This window comes from Sprattus sprattus (genome assembly GCF_963457725.1).
Source record: "Sprattus sprattus genome assembly, chromosome: 1".
Taxonomy (NCBI): Eukaryota; Metazoa; Chordata; class Actinopteri; order Clupeiformes; family Clupeidae; genus Sprattus; species Sprattus sprattus.
Window position 1 is genome coordinate 58,939,421 of NC_137920.1, and position 21,566 is coordinate 58,960,986.

At 42.8% G+C, this 21,566-nt stretch overlaps 1 protein-coding gene across 1 annotated transcript; it reads right to left on the bottom strand.

Moving 5' to 3' along the window:
• Nucleotides 1-1,605: 1,605 nt before the first annotated feature.
• On the bottom strand, nucleotides 1,606-21,222 carry ehd1b (EH-domain containing 1b). The gene is made up of 5 exons (XM_080839450.1): nucleotides 20,387-21,222; nucleotides 15,961-16,058; nucleotides 4,769-5,181; nucleotides 4,262-4,426; nucleotides 1,606-3,592 (listed from the first exon to the last, which is right to left on the bottom strand). The coding sequence occupies exons 1-5, from the start codon at nucleotides 20,785-20,787 to the stop codon at nucleotides 3,071-3,073; spliced, it is 1,599 nt and encodes a 532-aa protein (XP_080695576.1). The 5' UTR covers nucleotides 20,788-21,222; the 3' UTR covers nucleotides 1,606-3,070.
• Nucleotides 21,223-21,566: the final 344 nt, after the last annotated feature.

Here is a 21,566-nt window from a genome sequence, read left to right on the forward strand (position 1 = left end):
TCTCTCCATTTTGATAGTACTTCTCTACTTCTTTTTTTTCTTTCAAGTGCTATTATATCAGATGCAAATTGATTTTGTATGTAACACTTTTGTATAAAAATGTTGTATCAAATGTGAATACATTTGTGGTGCAGAGGTTACAGTACTGGGGATATATATTTTTTCCTTCTGTTGAATGGGTCCATCCACTACAGTGACAAAGAGTTGGGTCTGATTTGTTGTGTTGTTTTGCTCTTCAGTGACACCACACATACATCACTGACAGCGCCACCAAGGGCAGGACTAAAATACCATGGGAAGCAATTCCTCAGCCACGCTTCATCCATCAAACATGGCTGAACCTTTCTCTCTTTATCTGCAGTCTGAAACACTTCCTTCACATACTTCATATATTACATGTGGAGTGGCAGGTTTGTGTTGAATAACTCAGTGGCAGGAAGGCATCTGATACGGACAATCAAACATTTATGACATGAGCAGTTTCTCTACTGCCGTATTGATGCTTTGTGCTGCTACATTGACTTGGTTTTGGTATGCATAAGTGTAGGAAAAGACAGTTGGAGGAAGTAGGAAAACTACACCTTTAGACACTATACGGCCTGATACCATGAGCCATGAATTAACACGATTTTGGATTGGGTGAGATTATGAAGACAACAGCTGCTCCATAAAACAACTTGGTGGTATTCAAGGGACATGGTTTACTGACAAACCAGGGTACGCAACTCAAAGAGGTACACTTTCTAATAGAACAGCCATATGGCTTCATGCTCCTAGCAAAACAAAGCCTAAGGGCTCTTCTTTTAGGAGGTTACCACTTACTCTGAGTGAAATTAACCAGTTCTGTAACTGAACCACATACTGGAAACAGATAAATTATGTTTACAAATAATTGGAATACTAATTACTCTGCATCCCTAATCAGGCATAAGGATAGATGATAATACTTGAATGTGTATGCTTAATTACGCTAATGACTTGTTCTTGGGATGAAAGGCTGCCATCAAGCAAACTGCAGTTAACAAAATAATCTTATTATACAAAACCCAGCACAGGTTATTTATTAACATATATTAATAGCAGTAGGTTGCAACAATACACGGATAGTTTCTGCGCCCATTTCACACTTGTGCCTGAGGTTGTTGGGTAGTACAACTGTACAGACTATTATCATGGCAAGACATTTTGTTTTACGTTTACTTTTGGGAAGTCTATTTCTACCTTTTTGGGGAAAAGATGACTATCCATGGTCTCCTGGTAGAGTTTAAACCTTTCAAATGGCTTTCCTCCAAAGCACCTCACAAAATATTCAACACACTACAACTGCTGTTGAATGATGCAGGTTTACCACATTAAAATAACAAAAAAAATCTGAATTCCATAAAAATACCAATCAAATATAATTTTGTGTACTCAGCCACTCAGTCTGTGGACAAAGGCTATTTATTTATAAAATGTAGGCTTAAATCCAGCAGGGGGCACTGATGATATGGCAAAGAGTATTAAACTTGTTCACACATGAGATGATAACAGACAATGTACACATTAATTGAACCAAAAAAAGAATGTTAATGTGATACATTTTTATTTCAAAATAGACTAAAACATATACATATGAACATTATTTATAGGATGGCTGCTGTACTATTCATTTTGTTGCAATTGGAGGCACTTTGCTTCAAAACAGGTCTTTTTAAAAACAGTGGTGTTCTACAAAACATAAGAGAGAACATACAAGCAGAGAATGTTAACTTCAAAATTACACAGTCATTTATTTGTAATTTGGAAACAAGAAAATCTTTGGAAAGGCCTGTGAAACATCTACACTGAAGAACAGTCAGGAAAAAAAATGGAAGTTCCATATTTATGTCAATGTGCATCACGCAGACTTAATGCGTGCAACAGTTGATTCAGCACACAGATAGTGATGAGTGTAGCATTTGCAACTTTCAGAGAGGCTGAATTCTGACATAACATAACTGAATATCTCACCACTGATTTCAAGGCCTGTGTAATAACATTTCTTTATTTTGGGATAACAACATTGTTATGCATGTGACTGTACATTGTGTCTACTAAGTTCTAAACAGCCTTTTGATAACTCTAGTCTAGTCAAAAACAAATCATATTGAGGGTGGAAATCATTTCTTTTTTAATTAGACATATGTGTTAGAGACTACACATGGACCCAGTCAGATGTTACCAGCACACACAGACACCCACATATACACACATACACACATACACACACACAGACATTCATGCACACAGAAACACGCACACACACACAGACAAAATTCTCCTTTCTCCCACTACACAAGGGCCCTTTTAATAAGTCCCTTGTTGAGGGATTGTTCCACTGCTGTGTCTGACATTGAGGAGTGTCGTGACAAGGGCTCAACCTTCTCCAAGAGAATAGCCTGAAAGAAAACTACATTGACATCAAGAAGATGGTAGACTTTTTCATGTTAAGATTAAAGGGGTTTTCACATGCATTTCATAGCAGGTTCTCGGTCAACAACTCTTTGCATACATTGTGGCAGAGTATTTTCAATGACAAAAGAATGGTACTTATGAAACCATTTCAGTTTAGGCTTAGATTGCAGCCCCAAAGCTTTAAGAATAATAGTGGTGATAATGGGTCATACTATAATATCACAGCACTGGAATTCAGGTGTTGAATAAGTTAAAAAGTTATTTTCATTTTTTAATTATGGTTATTTTATATGGTGTATTTTACTAACTCCATCTTCACCTTTCAAAACCTTCCCTTGTGAAATCCCCACTTACCCCAAAGGCTGCATTCAAGGCACCACAACGATCAAAACATTTTAGTTACGAGAGAAATGCCAAACAAATGCCTTTGTTGTTTTTTAAAGACATATCCCAGTAGATTACATGTGTGTTAACTCCCCATACAGGCTTGTAGTTTGGGATGTTTTGTAACATTGAGGATTCTGGAATGCAAACCTGTACACCTGACTCCCTCTCAGAATCTAACCCCTCCCACACCACCCCACCCCACCCTGGCTCAAAGACCGCCGCCGCTGCCTGTTCCGCTCGGCTCTGTCTATATCCCCCGTTTGGAGGGGGGCACCAGGTGTTCTGGGAGGTCGCTGGGTAGCTCGTGGCCCTCCAGCTTCACTTTGATGAGGTGGTTGGCCAGGGCAAACTCCTCGTCGTCCAAGAAGCCGTCCTTGTCCACGTCCGCCAGCTTCCAGATCTTTCCGAGCACCGTGTTGGGCAACTTCGACTTGACCATCTCCTTCTTGACCATGGCGCCAGACACCTTGCCGTTGACAGGCGACAGCGTGTAGAAGATCTCGTCATAGGTGGGCTTGTCACGCGCCACCACCCACTCCAGCTCGTCGATGCCCTCACCTGCGCCCTCACCGTAGCCGTGGCCGAACGGGCCGTTCATGGTGCCTTCGAAGGCGCCACCCTGGACCGAATGGCTGGGCATGGATGCCTCCTCCTGCCGTACCAGGGTCATCAGCTTAGCGATGTCGTTGGCCAGCATGTCCTCCACTGCCTCCATGAGCTTGGGTTTCACTGGCTGGAACTTGCTGAAATCCTGTCCTGCCAAGATCTCCTACAACATGGAAACAACCACAGGCGTGTCAATATACAGCATAGATTCAGTAAAAGGAGTGTTAGATTATCTACATCTAAACATGTCAATTCACATCACAAACAAATCTATTTGACTTATTTTTTCACATCTTGATGGTTTGTTTGAGAGGGGAAGATAGATGGCTTGGTATTTTTATTGTCACTTATGTTGGTGATTTAGCAGCCAGTGTCTGGAGCAAGCATTATTTGGCTCATTAATGGCTTGGCGCTGGTCTGTAGCAATGTCAGATGGATTGCATTCAGTAAATGAAAACAAATGGACTCAAATTGAATGACCAGTGGGAGTGGGCGGATTCTTAAATCTGTCATTGCATGACAACGTCCAGTTAATTATGTGAGTCATCATTTTCTCAAATTATACTTTTTCATCTAGCGTCTTATTCACATCCTGCAAACAAATCTAATGACACAATTGATATCGATTCTGTCTGCTAAATCCACAATTCCTTCCTCAGTGGCCACGCTTGGTTAGTTTTCAAGAGTACATAAAGTGCTTTTATAGTTTATGTTGAAATGACTAGCATTAAACAAGTGGGAATATTTTTTTCAGGATGGAGACTGTGACTTGTTTTCTAATGCTTATGGGAGTGAGAAAGAAAGGTTTACTTTGTCCTGCCGTTGCCGTTACCTGCATTTTGGCCAGCTTGGGGAAGTCTCCAGGCGAAATCTGGTGTTCTTTCTCAATCTTGATGTATATTTCACCCAAGTTAGCAATGAGCTCTTTCTTCTTGTTCTCCTTCCCAAACATGTTGGGCATCTCTTTCTTCAGAGCACTTATGATGTAGGCATGGACCTGGAGGAGACAAATGACGCTTATATAAACCTGGCTGCTGTCGTTGCCATGTCAAGGAAGTTTAGCTCAATCTTTCCACCTCCATATGAGAGAATGAAATCTTTCCAGCTGAGTACCAAAATAAAACATTACTCTTAATATTATTATTATTATTACTACTATTATTAAGTGTTTAACCTGGGAACTATCAACTTGCATTTTAAACATTGCGCTTTTATGACATCCTCCCATTCTTCAGCCATCAAACGGTTTCCTGAAACACTGCAAGACGGTGCCAACGACAGAGCACTGCCCTGTAGATGAAAGGGCCGTTTATCAGCTCCTGAGCGTCTCGACACCTACCTTAGCCAGGCGAGCGCGCTTGATGAGATCGTTGAGCTTCCTCAGGGCGGCGTTCTTGGGCAGGCCCTGGATGTCGCGGAAGAGATCCTGCTCCTCGGCCTCAAACAGCTTCCTGTTGTCGGCCACCAGCAGCGGGTTTGCCCAGAAGGAGCCGATGTAGACGCGGATGACCTCGGGCGTGTTGACGATCTTGCCCAGCGACCACATGAGGGCGCCGTAGACACGCATCAGCTGCTGTGTGCCGATCTGGTCGGCCTTGTTGAGCACCACGCGCATCTTGTCCTCGTGGTTCTTCAGGGCGCGGATCACCTCGGAGAACTCATCCGAGATGTCCAGCTTGTGGGCGTCAAAGAGGAGAATGATGCGGTCCACACGCTCAGCAAACCACTCCAACACGGCGGCAAAGTCATAACCTGGGGTGAGGTTGGATAGATAGATAGATGGGATAGATAGATGGATGGATAGATAGATAGATAGATGGATGGATAGATAGATTGAACAGAGAAGCACAGGTAGAGAGGAGACTGTTTAGCTGACTGGGTACAAGGGATAAAGGAAGAGGAAGCCCCATCACCCTATATCAAACTCCATTTCCAACTGAACATGCCATGTTGTACTTGGTAATGCATATGAATTACAGTAACTATCCAGTGTCAAGGCCTTGTGTCCAGAACATCCTCATTTTATGTTTGCTCCTCTGTGGCCGTGTCACGAGTGTGTTTGGCTTCCCCAAGTGAATATCCATCAGCTCTGCTGACAATGCCACCCAGGCACTTCCTGAGGCCGGCCTTCAAGCCTAGAGGCACTCTGCATCGCTCTGGGTGTCTAACAGCCACAAACAGGTAACAATTACACAATGAAGAAAAAAAATACTGTCTGTTTTTCCTGTGGCAGGAAACGGCGGACCAAATAAGCACCTCATCCATTCTCCCGCTGTCGTCTCTATGACACCAGCTAACCAGGGAGGTGCCCTCGGGCAGGAGCCTTCCGAGTGCAGGCTGTCCCTCTCCTCTCCTCACGCATGCACACACACTAACACACACACACACACACACATGTTCTTGACACTGTCACAAAACAGGAAGGAACCCCAGGAACATCCGCGCTGGAACGGACGGAGACGCTGCCTCCTTGTGCTGACCACCTCCCCTGTCTGACTCAGTGACAAGGTCGTCTTTATCAGGAGGTCACAAGGCCAAAGCAGGAGAGGGAGGAGGCAGAGTAGGGAGATTGACCCGGACAACGGAACATCAAGGGTGTGAGTGCATGCCTGTGCGCGTGCCTGCCTGTGTGTGTGTGTGTGTGTGCGCCTGTGTGTGCGCCTGTCTGTTTGGAAATGCTTTTGATATGAGGACGAGCCAGAGTGTGATCTATAGCTACCGCTGTGGGAAAAGCACTGCGTTCGTCTCCAGTTCCACAAATAGCTGTTTTTAACAAAAAATTATCATTTGTCATTTGGGTTCTTCCTGGAGGGAAGTTGAGTGATAACATCGTGGACCTTTTCCACATACTGTTTCTTCATCCTTGTGAATTAATCATGGTGATCGACAAGAAGGCTTCAATTATTTCCCATGACTTTACTACTGAGTACTGCAGTAATAAGTACTACCTTTAATAATTAACCATTCCCCACCATCTTGTGCAACAGGGCGGTGTCAGCAAGTGTAATATATAATTAATCTAAAGGTTTACAAAAGTATACACAAATCTGTATGATTTATATTACCATCCTCATAATCCTTAAAAACACTATTATGCTTTGTGCTGAGTATTTCTTTTATTATGTAGAAAATCACAACTGTTAAAATCTACAAACTTTCTTTAAATAGAGTAGGAAGAACTTCATGTTCTCTGTCAAAGTTCTGCCAATGTCAGCAGGTTGCCAGGAGTGACCTCGACTGGTCCCAACCTTACCAAAGTCCAACCTGAAGACTCTCTTATCTCTCATCCCATAAAACAGCACAAACGCAGGAGTGGCTTCAGCACATAAAGCAGCGGAAGAGATCAAACGGGAAGTGCAAGGTAATTTGATGAAGAAAAAAAAAAGAAGAAAAAAAACTACTGCCTGCCAAGGAGCCCATCTGTATCATCTAGTTTACATGGTCTCCATGGGGAAAGAGTATGTGAGGACGATAAGATATATGAAAATATTTAGTCCTCCCCTCCTTAATTTAATTTCTTGTTTTTTTTTTTGTTTAGCCAGAACAACAAGGGAGTTCCCTCAGGGAGTATTCCTGGGAGATTTTTCTGGAACGACCTCCAGATGTTTAACGGCAGAACTGTGTAAGCTCAGCTGAGAGGGAGCCCTGATAAGATGTACACATGTACATCCACACGTTTATACCTACACACACACACACACACACACACGCACATTGTAGGGGAGGGTGTGCCCAGATGGAAGGTATTCTCCTGTTTTTCCTCGATAACATGTCACCCCTCTCCCCTCTGGTTCCTTCCTCTCAGCATTTTCCAAAAGGAAATCTCCCTGTGAGGCATTCTGGGATAGCCCACCCCTGTCTAATCACACTTAAGTCAGGTCAGGGAATGTTCATCTATGTAACTGAAAAGACTTACAAATGCTTACAAATAAGCAAAACACCAACAATTTCCAGCTGGTGCAGTACTAGCGTTCATAAACCACAGCAGATTGTCCATGTAAGTACGTTCCTGAAATAAATGAGGCCTATTGCTATTTGGAGGGACAGCTTACATTTTCATGACGGCATCCGAACAAAATGCTCGGAGCTTAAGTGCATGCCTTTCATCAGGCCCAAATAATAAGGTTTTAAAGGGGATGCCTCAGTGTCCATGAGGGACCGAGTACATGTCATGAATGCACAGATGTGTGGCTGACTGCTGTTACACAGATGAAAGGAATGCATACTCATCTGAGAGAGGGGGGGAGAGAGAGAGGAAAGATGAGATGAAGATATAAAAGAAATATAACGAAAAGAGGAAGTGAAAGAGAACAGGTGAAAGGGACCAGTAGAGAGAGAGAGAGAGAGAGAGAGAGAGAAAGAGAAAGAGAGAGATAAAGAGACAGAGAAGGAGAGAGAGAGAGGCCTCAGGGGTGCTGTGTAGTGACCCAGTGCGTTGCTGTCCCACACTGTGAGCTCGTAGTAAACTGACACCAGCCTCCAGGGTGCTGGACGGAAATAGAGCAGCCCAGCTGTCTGAGTGTGAGCCAGCCGGTTTGTATGCACTGTACATACAGCCTCCGCTCCGCCACCATTCCTCCAGTTTTCACTGCAAACACGCTCCATGTTACGCTATGCTATCTGCGTGATCGGGTGGAGCCCTGCCTTACTACTGCACTGCTGATGGCCTGGAGGCACGGCTGCCATCGAGGTGCAGATCTGGCCCCGGCGTTACCAGATCTCAGCAGCAGAGATGCTGACAAGGACCAAAACTAATCAGCAGGCCACTTCCTGCTCTGACGTCTGCCTCATGACCAGAGACACACACACAGACCAGAGCTTTCCCAGACAGTGATGTCAGATTTGGTTAATCAGAGAGAAAGAGAGAACACACACACACACACACACACACACACACACACACACACACACACACACACACACACACACACACACACACACACACACACACACACACACACACACACACACACACACACACACACACACACACACACACACACAGAGCGTGGACTTGCAGCTGGAGAGGGGAACACATGCATTCCCAAATACACACAAGCTGAAAGCAAAACATAATGAAAGTGAAATGCGAAGCAGGGACTTGGAAAGTACTGGAGTGTTGCCTCTCAAATGTCTTTCTGGCCTTTCCCTCATCACACCTGGCTTTCAGTTTTCATTGCTTCAGTGCTCAAAATATAAGACTCAACCTAAATGTGGATGTTTTCTGGGTTTCCCCACTTCCCACTTGAGATTGATTGTGAAATCAGACTAGGGTTTTAAAGTTCCTTAAACATGCATATAGCTTCCTTTTCTGACTTCTAACTTATGCTGTCTTGTTTCATCAGTATCATTAGTGTTAAGGGCCTGATGATCTTGTGGCAGGACGCATTACTATCATGTTGCCTTTAGTTCTGCATCAACTGCACAGCCTATATTTCAAGCTCTTGACAGGATAAGTGCTTGGAAAAGCTTTCGACACACTCTCATTCTCGCACACGTACACATACACATACACATACTTCATACACGTTTGCACAGCACCAACTACATATACTTCACAGGCATGTTGCTTTTCACATAGACTGAAAAAACATTACATATTATAAACTTATATTACATTAAAGGAATGTAGCCATTTGGAGTGGTACTGGCTAACCCCAGTAATAATTAGCTAATCTGTGCTTAGCGGATGGTCACCTTTCAACACCACAGGGTCTTTTCCAATAACAGAGCGCCCGGGGAGTGGAAAAACTCCAGAAGGGAAGGATCTTAGCGGACGTTCAGGAAAAGGGATTTTTTAAAACTAACTATGCTCTATAGCACCTTACGCCTAGAACGACATCACTATTTGGCTCAGCCACTCGGTTGTTAGGGAACTCTTTGGAATGCTTGCTCATTGAGAGGCTATGTGTTGGTGAGTGCCAAAGGGTGTTGCGTACTGGGGGATGCTTGCGGCGCTCACATACTTCCTAAAAGAAAAACAACATTATTGCGCTGTTCTGGCATGGAGACAATGATGATGAGATGAATTCCTTCAACGAGCCACGTTGCATAAAGCATCTGTTGTCACTGCTAATCCATATGTGTGCAATCGCTCGCAGTTTGAACGTCGGGACAGCTATGCGCCAAAATGAAGGGTTCCTTTGCCAAGCGCCATCTGATCCAAGTTGAAGACAACAGCTTGCCAAAACTAGTGAAGCCACTTAAACAAAATGCGGGGCACTTCACAATTTCAGTGCGTATACAGTAAACAAAGGAAGGCGTAAATTCAAAACGACACTCTCCTCACGGTCATCAACAAGGTCATCAGGACAATCTAAACACCGCCAGCATAATTTGCGAAACAAACAAAAAACAAAATAAAGAAATTCAGTGGGTTTTTTGTTTTGGGTTGGACCAGTTTGTACATTTCACGTATTGTTTTAACAAAGAGAATGGCTTTCCAGAGAAGCCTGGCAGGCCATTGCAAACATGACCTCTGACGAGAGAATAAAATGTTTGCACACAAACTTATTTACGTTACCTACGTTAATGGCTCTGAAAAAGAAGAAGACTCAAGTCAACAGGCGTCTAAACAGATGCCGCTACCCCTCCCTCCCCTCTCTCTTTCCCTGTCCACCTGAGAGCGTCTCTCTGGCGGGAGGTGCTGTGGCACTTTAGCAGCCTCTGTTTCATGACTAACTGGATGTGAAGGCACCCCATGGGCTTATAAACGGAGTACGGCCAGAAGGGTGTCAGCAGACTTGAGCAGATTATTAACTACCCTCCTGACCGGGCCAACAGAAAATGGAGGACACTAAAGAGGAAGTGTGTGTTCACCTTTGGGTGCACTGGAGGGGAAAGAAAGTCAATCGTGAAACCACGGCTAAGTGTATGGAATCCACTCAGCATAATTGTTGAAGGCATCCATCATTTCGTATCCATTGATGTTTAATAATCCTTTTACTTTTGGGATTTCCATGTAAAATTCTATCCCATAAGAAGAAATTGAAACATTTGGAAGCCTAATATCCTCTTCAAGCTGAGAAAATAATCTATATGTCACCATTGTGAGAGACCAAAGCCAAGCCTGCTGTCTGGGACAGGCTAGAGGGGAGATCAATGAGAGCCCTCTTCATGTGATGTCATATAGGAGGAGAGGAAGCAAGAGAGAGTGTGTGTGTGCGTGTGTGTGCGTGTGTGTGTGCGTGAGGGGAAATGGAGGAAAAATGACCAGTGGATGTGGTTGGGAAGGTGGAGATGTGTGCACAGAGGGGACAAGTGAGAGCATTTATTTGGACAGGTGCCACTCAACACACAGAGACAATGGGCTAGCGACCACCATGGCCTCACTCTGACGCTTGTCTAAGTTTCCTCTGGATTCTGTGTGTGTGTGTGTGTGTGTGTGTGTGTGTGTGTTTCACCAAACCTATTAGAAATTGAAGTCCAAAGGCAAATAACATAGTTGACATAAACGGTGACGTGAGAGTGTTCTCACACTACGAGAAAAAACTGAGGGAAAAGTGATCCGTTCATATTTTCCATGCCTGGCTAATTATTATAACAGGGCTGGTTCTATTAACAACTACATCAGGCTATAACAATTACAGCTTTTCAGAAGCGGAAGAAGGTCATTAGGATGTGAGTACAGGACTGGGTGGGCGCTTTGGTGCACGCACACACGGGACCTCACAACCTACAGAGTTCATTTGTTTCCAGTTCCATTCATCTTTCTGTTCGCCACACTCTTCAAAAGGAGTAATGTTTTCACAACCTGGGCAGAAGAAGAGGTGAAACCTACCCCCATCTCCTGTCAAACTTCACACACACTATATATAGGCAGAGTGTGTGTGTGTGTAGACATATACCTAAGGTAGGAAACAAAACACAACTAGCCTATATCCTTCCTTCCCCCTCTGTAGCTATAGGATGATTCCCACTCAGACCATATGGTATGAAACCAACGGCACAATCATTGAGAAATTAAGATCACAGGATAAGTGGCCTGGTATAGCCATCAATCCTCCTATGGTAACATATTAGATTAGTTAGCTGTGAAATCAAGTTGTAGGTAGATTGTGGTGACGTGTCTTAGCGATGACGCATGCTGTTCACAGTCCCATCCTGTATTAGCACCACACTGTCACCAACCTTTGATCTCACCCACTCTTTCCCTGACTTTCACAGTGGAGGCAGAGGCCAGCATGTCACCGGGTCATCCATTCCTCAACAATGACAAGGAGACAAAATGTTGGAGAACCCCCACCCCGAGATAAGCTCTTAGACTTAAGACTTACTGAATGGCTTCCTTATTGCACCAGACTTCTGGGTGAGAAATGTCACTTCTTCTCACTGACCACAAGTCAGTGTCACTACAGGGTAGTTTATTGAGCTGACAATTCAGTCGCTAATGGCTAAAAAGACGAATCACAAGGACCCGATTTGATTTATTCCGCTTAATGCGAGGGTGAACGTGTAAAGGCCAATGCTCAGATTGAAAAGTCAGAGCGGAGAAGCGGAACATGCAAGTCCCGCGTCAGTGTGAGAAATAAGACTGAGCAGTCAGGTATGTACTCTACAAACTGCCTTCTCCAGATCCCGGGGTCAGGGTTCTCGTTCATAAATAAAGCCTTTACAGCTAGGCGTGCCCTGACACGCACGCACCTTGGCCGCGGGGTTTCCCAAGTCTGTTTCCAAGGATCCACTGCGCCACCACAAAAAAGTTTGGGATCAAAGTCATTGCCATTTTTTTTACATTTACCTATTGGGAAATGCTGCACCAAAACACTGTTACCACTGTTACCGCCTTAATAACTGACCTTTATGTAGTTTAGATATTACAAGCTATTTAAGCAATTCAAATTTTTTCTTCCTAAAACTTTTTAACCTTTTAAAGGAAGTTACTAGTTACATCATGTTAGAGTCATATCTTGTAGATACAAGACAGTTCATTTTACATTACCGAAGAAAATGATACTCCAAACATGGCTAATGATTCTAATTTGTTTTGGGGAAGGGTGTAAACCCTATACCACATAGTTTGCATAGAGGACTGAAAAATCAAACACATCAAATATAAGCTGTCATAAGCTGCCAAGTGTCACCTACTCTTGCAAAAACATGCATTTACACACACACACACACACAAACGCACACACACACTTCCTGATCTGTGCAGTGAGTGTATCTCTCTGTCCCTGGCCCCACCCTGGGGACTGACGCAGCGGCAGCGTCTGTTTCCTGGCCGATGTGGCCCCACTCTTTGTCGGAGCATTTATCTCAGGGTGCCACTCACACACTACTCTCCCATAGCCAGGCACGTGTGCACACATCCACTCTCTCTCACAGACACACACACACACACACACACACACACACACACACACACACACACACACACACACAGGATAGCAGGACGGGAAGTCACCTCAGTGAGACACTGAGCACCTCAAAAAAGAAAAACACACACTCCACTCACTATGATTCATACACACACACACACACACACTCACAAACACACACACACCCACACACCCTCATGGACTGTCAGTGTATCTGATACACACCTACTACACATATTTAATATTTCCACATAATCTCACACAATCAAGAACAGACACTTACATACACACACACACACAGAAGCACACACAGGAATAAGACATAGCAGCACAGAGAGCATAGTTATGCGATAATATAAACAGGACAGCTAAAAATACTCCACTAGTAATGTGGGGGTAAGATGAAGCAAATTCAATTACGGTTCCCTCTGTGGCTTAGGGTGTGTCCAAAGTGTTTGAATGTGGCTGTTTAGAGTGTGAAATGAAGCAACTGTTGTGCACTGTTTATTATGTGGTTCTGGCTGATGGAAGTGTAACACACTCAAGGTTAAATGGGTCAATGACGTGCCATACTGATTTTGGCTTCCAGTGAAAATTTCTATCACATACTTGTACAAAAATAAGTTTTTTATTGTATATATTCATTAATCATACATCATTCTCCCTCATCACTATTCATATTTGTGTGAAAAATACAAAATTGGTAGACTTTTACACCATTAAAGAGTGAAATGTCATGCGGTAAAACGGAAGCCAGTTTTTTTTTTTAAAGACAACTGCTTTTAAAATGACTAAAAAGGTTTAAAATTCATCAACTTTCGTCTTTGGCATAATTTTAAATATGTACAGAATAGCCCTTCAAAATATTGATAGGATATATCTTGAAGAAATACCATTCATATCTAAATCACTTTGTTCCGCAAAGACAGATTTCCCTCAATGTCATGTGGTAAAACTAAATTTGGAAGCCATTTTGTACTTTAGAAATATGACTCATATCATGTGACCTGTGATGACATCACTCAGAGGACCCCTGAGGACAACTACAGTTGGAGGTAAGTTCAAAATGTGCTCCTATATTTAAGTTATTATCACCTTTTCCAGGTGACATACAAAGTGTCACAGATTTGAGCGTCATGCGGTCAAACGTCAAAAAAGTGTTGATAACGTTAAAAATGTAAAACATTTTGATTTACACATGAAATTTAAAGTTTATAGGTCAAGGTCAAGTAAAGTGTGGTGAATAGGTAGCCATGCAATTGCCTGTTAGGAATGAAAATGATTCAATCCGTCATGCGGACAAACAAAAAATGTCATGAAAATGTCATGTGGACAAACGTTTTTCCATATGACATACTGTTTTACCACATGACAGAGAATATTTTAAACTGAATTATCTTTTTCTTTCCTAAATATTTTAATACTTTGTGAAGCTTGTACAATTGTTCTTAATTACTTTTAACATATTTAATACATTTTTGTATATTTTAAACATTATTTCACATTTTTACAGATGCCTCTTTCCAGTAAAGAGAGGGGTGCACGTTTCCGTGCAAAGATCAGGGCAGATCCTGCTGCTAGAGAGTAACTGTGAAAGTATATGATGGTAGTATATGATGTCAGTCAGTTATATCAGTACAGACTGCATTCTCTTTAAACCTGAATTGTAGTCTTTATCATCAACACTAGTATAAAGATAAAGTGTCTTCAATGACTTACAGACAATAAAGATATGAATAACTGAACTATTAATGACTATATTTTATTCACATATCAGATTAATCATTTTGTTATTATTCTTGCAGGTATCGACAGATAAAGCAAGCTGGAAAGAGTGGTTATAACGATGATCAGCCATGGTGGGAGGGTGACGGCTTGGCAGCAGGGCGGTGATTGATTGGGGGGTACCAGATTACCATTTCAGAAGATGTTGTTGTTTTTAATCATTGTTCAAGTGATAGATTACAATGAGAGGGCAGATTGGAGTGAAGTGTGTTTTTCTATGAGAAAATGAATTCTGAGTTTTAGACCTGTTCATAAGGTTTTGATAATATGCTGAAACATTTTTAGCTGACTGTTGTGTTGGAAATCAAATTGTAAATCATTTTTACCAAATAAGAATGTCATTGTTCTTTTTAATCTGACTGTAGTGATGAAAATTAACATTTTAAATCAGATTTACCAGATAAACTGTTTACTATTATTGTGCTTTTTAAGTTGTTTTAAGTGATGGAAATAAATCCTTAAATCTGATTTATCAGTTCATATTTCACATAAGAACACAAGCCAAAAATGTATTCAAATGTTACAAGACTGCTGCAAAAAAGGTTTTTAATGTCATTAAAAGGTTCACTTTAACAGCCCTGACTATCTTTGGCATTTTTCAGAAGTAGCCAACTTCAACTTGTTAGCACAACTGCATTAGACCATAACGCATGAGTCTATGTCATGCGGTAAAACAAAATATGTCATGCGGTAAAACGCTTAATTTTGAAATAAATATACAAAATATTCTATTAAGTGAAATTGTGAATGAACACAATGAAGAAGAGCTAATAAAATCTAAAGGTATTCCTGACTTTAAAGCACTTTTGCCTCTCTAATTGAAAAAAGATGTAACAAATGTTGACAGATGACATGCTGCTGTCTTTAAAGACAAAATATCAAATATTTAAAATTCTAGTGTTGACATTCTGCAACTGGGTATAGCATCTGTGTAGATCAATAATTACATTTTGATTGTTTGTAACAGAGCCATTAACATTAATTTTAATATTATACTGAAAATAAATTAGTTTTACCGCATGACATTTTTAAGGGGTGTATACAGGTAAATGCATTAAAATGTCATATATTGTCGTCTTTTGCGAGGGGCACTAACAGAAATAAAAAATACACATGTGGATTCACACAGGAAAAGCTAAACCTGACTTATAACTATACATTTTTTTTTTTACTGTTTGGAAACTCAAAAACGGCACTGACCCAAATATGGACAGCTAGGGAGCTGATGAAGCCAAGCACAAACCAGACAAACCAGTCAAGACAGAAAGCAGACATAAAAATGAAAGAGTGGTGAAAGTTGAGACTAAAAAGATCAAGAAAAGAGGAAGTGAAAGTAAACAGGTGAAAGGGACAGGGAGAGAGTGGAGAGGGTAGAGAGAGGTAGGGGGATGGGGATAAAGAAAAAGAAAGGGCTCCAATCACTCACCTCTACTGATCCTCTGCTTCTCTCCTGACAGGATTCCTGGGGTGTCAATTATGCTGATGCTCTCCAGCACAGGGTTGGGCATCTGGGCACACACAAACCTGCCGACCCACACACACACACACACACACACACACACACACACACAAACAAACAAACATAACTCTGTCAAGACAACAGCAAAAACCATCTGTAAACAACAACCGCAATGGGAATCAAACGTTTTCTTCATCATAATAACCATGAGCACACAAGTGTCAAAAACTGAGATTTCTTTGACAACTGCGGGCTAAGGCGGTTTGCTTATGGCCTTCCATGTCACAGACCTGGCTCTCCACGCTGCTTGAGGGCGCAGCAAGACTACAGGACAATAAGCAGAAAGGTTCCCCTTAGCGCTCCAGCAAGCCTTAAATAGCAACATTATTGTTTTTGGAGACCTTCCAATATAAGTCAGAAAACCATATGCTGCCCTTTGGCCGAGTGCAAGCAGCATTGAAGTGGGGAGAGTGGAGTGTTTTTTTCGCTGCAATCATGTCTTTCACATTCTGAGTGTGGTGAGACAATAAGTAAAACAGTAAGTGATTGTGCCATCTAGAATAGTGAGTGTGCAGCACACTCGGCTAAACTATGGCTGGGGCCACAATGCAAAGCCATCTTCCTCTTTCCTAAGGTGCACTTAGCTGCAAGGCTGCACAAGGTTAGGCTGAGCTTCTTCTTTGGGCAAACATTCTCACTCTTAACCCTTTTCTCACCTTTTCCATGAAGCCATGTGTTCTGCTTATCTGTGCCTGTGCGTACATAACTCACACACCCGTAATCGTGCCCTCCATTCCAACCCCTCACACTAATCTTTTTCCCTTTTTCACAGCATGCTTGCAGATTGAAGTCATGCAAAAAACAGACACCCCTCACCCATTCGGTTGCACTCTTCACCCTTCAATCACTCTCATCTTACAAGTTTTCCTGTCAGTTAGTTCCCCCCTCTCTCTCTCTTCCTCTCTCTCAAACCATCGCACTCTCCGGCCCCATCCCCAATCCTGCCCCCAGCCTCCTCAACCCTCTCTCACTCACTTTTTCCACATTTCCCCGGCCTCGTGCATTCTTCACGTTCTTGGCTGCGCTTGCCAGCCAACGCTGGTCTCTTCTCCATGTGTGCCTGTTGCCAAGGAGCTGAACAGAGCTTCAAAACACAGAGACGGCTCAGAGAGGCACGGGGCAACCCCAGGGGAGCCCCCAAAACAGCCCAGCCTGTCAAACACACTCACGGTGCCTGGAGTACCTCTCTAGGAGGAGTATTTACAGTTGCAAGCCCTATGTTAATTAACATGTAGGAGGAAGGTGAGGTAAGTATGTCAATGTGAAAGTGTGTGTGTGCCAGACAGAAAGGAGGAATGGGAGGGGGGACTGAGGGCAACTACCCTTGAGACATAATTTCAGTCACCTTCAGATCACCTGATCATTACCTGACTGGGCTAGTCTCAAGAACAGGCAGTCCCAGCAGCACCAGTACGTAACAAGGAGGGCTTCATTCTGCCACAGCAGAATCAAAGGAAATACTCAGGTCAAAAAAGCCCTACAAGAAAATGCATGCAGACAACACTTTTTAGAGAGAGAGCGAGAGAGAGAGAGAAAGAGGCCATTTGACTACAATTATGTGAAAGCGCTGAGTCAGTTCCCTGGTTTATAGGAGTTGTAGCACACAGCGAATACAAAACGACTGACTTTTCTTCTCTTCCCTAATCATTCAACCACAAAAACCCAGGTCTCAGACCAGGAAACCAGGGGGTCAATTTGAAGTTTTTCAAAAACAGAAAAGCAGATCAGAATCTCAGAAAATGACAATGGGATACTTTTTCAAAAGAAGGGTGTGCGGCATGGTGCCCCTGTGTCCTGTACTATGCTTTAAGGACAAAGGTGTGATAGGGGTGGGACCTGGCAGCATTAAGCTGATTCACATGAATCTGGTCTCCGCACTGTACAAGCTTCTCCAGACTTTCACACAAATCTACATATTGCCCCAAACAGAGCCTTCTGCGATAGCAACCTCACCTACATACCATAGTTTGCTATATGTCCCGCCTCTTTCCTGGCAAGTCCTAACACGATTTTGTTGGAGCAACACTGAAGTGTGTATGATTGTGTCTGGTCTTGGAATATGATATCCAGTCACAGATTTCATCTGTGCTTGTAAGGGCCTGTGCAATGCAGAACAGAGGTCGAACAGGCTATACGCTCCAGCTAGATCCGGAGCCACTACCTGCATATATACAGAGATAATGAGTGACTCAGAGGCTTATGACTGTTAAGACAATGGCAAAGAATGCTCTTGGTCACATGGCACTAGCAGTTGGGAGGATTTGAGTGTCATGCATGCATGAGGCTGTGAAATGTGTATACACATAGTCACAAGCAGTTCGTAATAGATCTTATTTCAGTCTCGCTAAAAGACCCAATCAGGTCAGCTGTGATTCTGGTTTAGCCTGGTGACACCAGCCTACGTATTTCCGCCTGAATTGATTTCAAGCTCATACTCAGTCTGGCCCAACCCCATTGACAATCGTCTCCAGAACTCAAAATTTTGCAGGACCAATCAGCGAACAGTTCAGAGCTGTGACGCAAAACTCGCCTTGGAGGAAAAGACACGAAAAGCTATCGGAAAAGTTGTCTCAATTCTCGAGAACATCAGAAAATTAAAAGGAGAACAAGAGTATTTTCTTGTAAGTTTTATGATTGGAAAGGACGTCGTAGCTCTTCTCCCAACTGGCTTTGGGAAGAGTTTAATCTACCGAATGCTTACTAAACGTTGCTGATTGGTTAAGGGAACTCCAATGATTTTAAACCTCAAGATAAGCACCCGCCGATCTCGGAAACCAAAATGCATTGGGTTGGCCCAGACTGAAAGACGGAATGAAATGGAGTCACAGGCTGGTAATGGCCAGGCTAATTCTGGTTATCCTGACTCTTAAATCTGCCCTTTAAACCTTTTAGGAAGCTTCTAAGGTCCTCACAATTGGTCCAGAGGGAACCCTAACTCTATTCTGAAAACCAAAACAGGGCACTGAACAGAGACTGCTGACAATAAGGCGGTTCTTCCATAAGGACTGACACAAAGGCTCTCCTTCCTTTGATGATAGCAGCTGAACAAAGCTGTGCAGAGTCAGCTTGGGTCACATTGCTGAGAGAGATTGACAGCTTATAGACAGGAAATCCAGGGAATCCCATGCGCCACAAATGCTGATTTGTGAGAGAAGAAAAGAAAAATCAACAGTGTTTAAAAATGACACTGCCACAGACCAAAGCTAATAAAAAAAAATGCAGATGTGTTAGGTGAACACTGGCAGTCAAAAGTAAAAGTGAAAGAAAGAAGAGCTGAAGCACTACAACTGCTTCAGAGATCATGATAATATATTAAGGCCATCAAGCTAGCCCTGAGAGAAGCAGGACAGAGGCTTTGCCAGAGGGAGGCACTGCATTACACTAGCATGAATATTTAACTTGTCATCCGCCTTACTGCTAACTTAATTGTTTTAATTCTCCTGTCAATCCCTTCGTATTCCTTACTGTTTTACTTGTGGACGCAGCTTTAAGAGCCCATCCTCAATGCAAAGAGAGGTTCTAGGCATGTGGGGATGTCCATCTCTTTGGATTTTCCCAGAAAGGTTGACAGTCGGCCCATGTTGAACTTTTGGTGCTGATTACAGAGCACAGGAGATTCCCAGAGACGTGACTAGATGATTTCGTCACAGCTTCAAGGTTGCAACGCCAGTGTTCATAGTTTCTATAGAGCAGATTAACCATTTATATCAATTTAAAGAACATAAGTATTAATCCCTCCAACAGTTAAGGTCTGATTTCCCCACATCACTTAGTATATGAAAAGTACCTTCCAAAACTCTTTAAAACATATCTCTTTGTGAACCAATACAGATGGCAAAAAAAAATGTAAAGCTACGTACAGAAAGAAGGCCAGAGAAGTATTGTCTGACAATGATACACCACATGGCAAACCTTCCTAACTATAGAGAGATGAAACTCAATGTCACCGTGACACCCAGAGAAGCGGGGACGCCTCTGTTGGGCGTCAACCCCACCTCTTTCTTTCATTCATTGAAAATAGCGTTACTCTGCCTTCGAAATATGGATACACATCAGTGGGAATACTTTGTACATGCAAGATATAACCCAATTTAATTAAATGAATGAATGTTGCTTGATTTGCTAGCACTTGGCCATAGTACCGCTTTGTCAGCGAATACAGCTAGCGAGCTAGCCCGCTAGCCTGTGGGTGTCCACAGCTCTAAAGCAATGGACACCTAGGGTAACAAAACATTGTGATACACTATGCTGTAGCTAGCGTGGAACATTTGACCAGATAGCCACTACACAGAGAGATTGCAGAAAATGCTACCTTAAAGAAAAAAAGACTCACCTGTTCAAAAACGCGTTTCCAAAAGCGTTAAGTTTTCGGAAGGGTTTTTTGGGATCAACAACCAGTGCATTGCCTGGCACCAGTCCCTCTTGGTCTCCATGCATAACCGCAATGAAAGAATCGGTGGTAGGTTCGGGGCCTATCCTCATACCAGGAAAATCTTGCTCCATAAGATGCCTAATGAATGTAGTTTTGCCTGTGGAGTATTGGCCGACCAATAGCACCATAGGCTTGTTGTCAAAATCAGCATCTTCTAAAGCCGGTGAGTGGAAGTCGTGGAAGCGATAGGCGTCTTCTAGGGGAAAGAGTTTGGTTTTGTAAAGTCGTTTAAGCCCATCTGAGACTGTTTGAAATAGTTCGGGGTCTTTTTTCTTCCCGTCCTTATTTGACCAGCTAAACATGGTGCTTAATAATTGACTGCCTAGGCGTTCTTCTCTGGTAAACTGCTATAGCTTCAGCTATCTGAATTCGTCTGTTTGGAACGTTACACTAAGCTGTTAAGCAACTGTTCGTTTCGATCAAAATAAGGGGTACTAGCTAACGTTCGTCTGTTGCCCCGTCTGTGTAACGTTAGCTCGCTAAGTTAAATTGCCAGCGTGGTAGGTTGACTAGCGGGCAAAAAGACATCAACGGAATTTCGTTTGCTACACTCAAACAAAAATCTGTAAAAAAAAAAATAACAGCAAAACTAATCAGGCGTTCCGATGCCCTTTTAACCCAAGACTCTCCCCTGTCAGTTGGACTTAGCGTATAGAGCACTGCTGCTCCCACCTCTCCTGAGTTCTTTGAGTGAAAATGTCCCGATACCGCTGGCTGCAAAATTCTAGTTGGGTGTATCGGCGTCAGTTCCGTGAAACTAGCGGATTTAAGGATTTCTGTAGCGGCAATAAGACGTCCGGTCAGTCCGAAACGGCAGAATATACCGTCAAAATAAAAGTACAATTAAACGCTCTCCTGAAACTCGATTTGTTGACAGAAATCACACTTTTGGCTGTAGGTATGTCTTGCTAGAATCATTTTAACGTCTGTCTTCAATATTTTAGGACAGCGAAACAGCAAAAATTGATAGTAAAATGGACACAAGTTGCAAGCGTGTCTCAGTCATTTACAGCATAGGGAGCCATTGGCAACGAAGTGACGGCTTGTGCACCGTTTTATTTGTTGATATTTGGCACTCGCT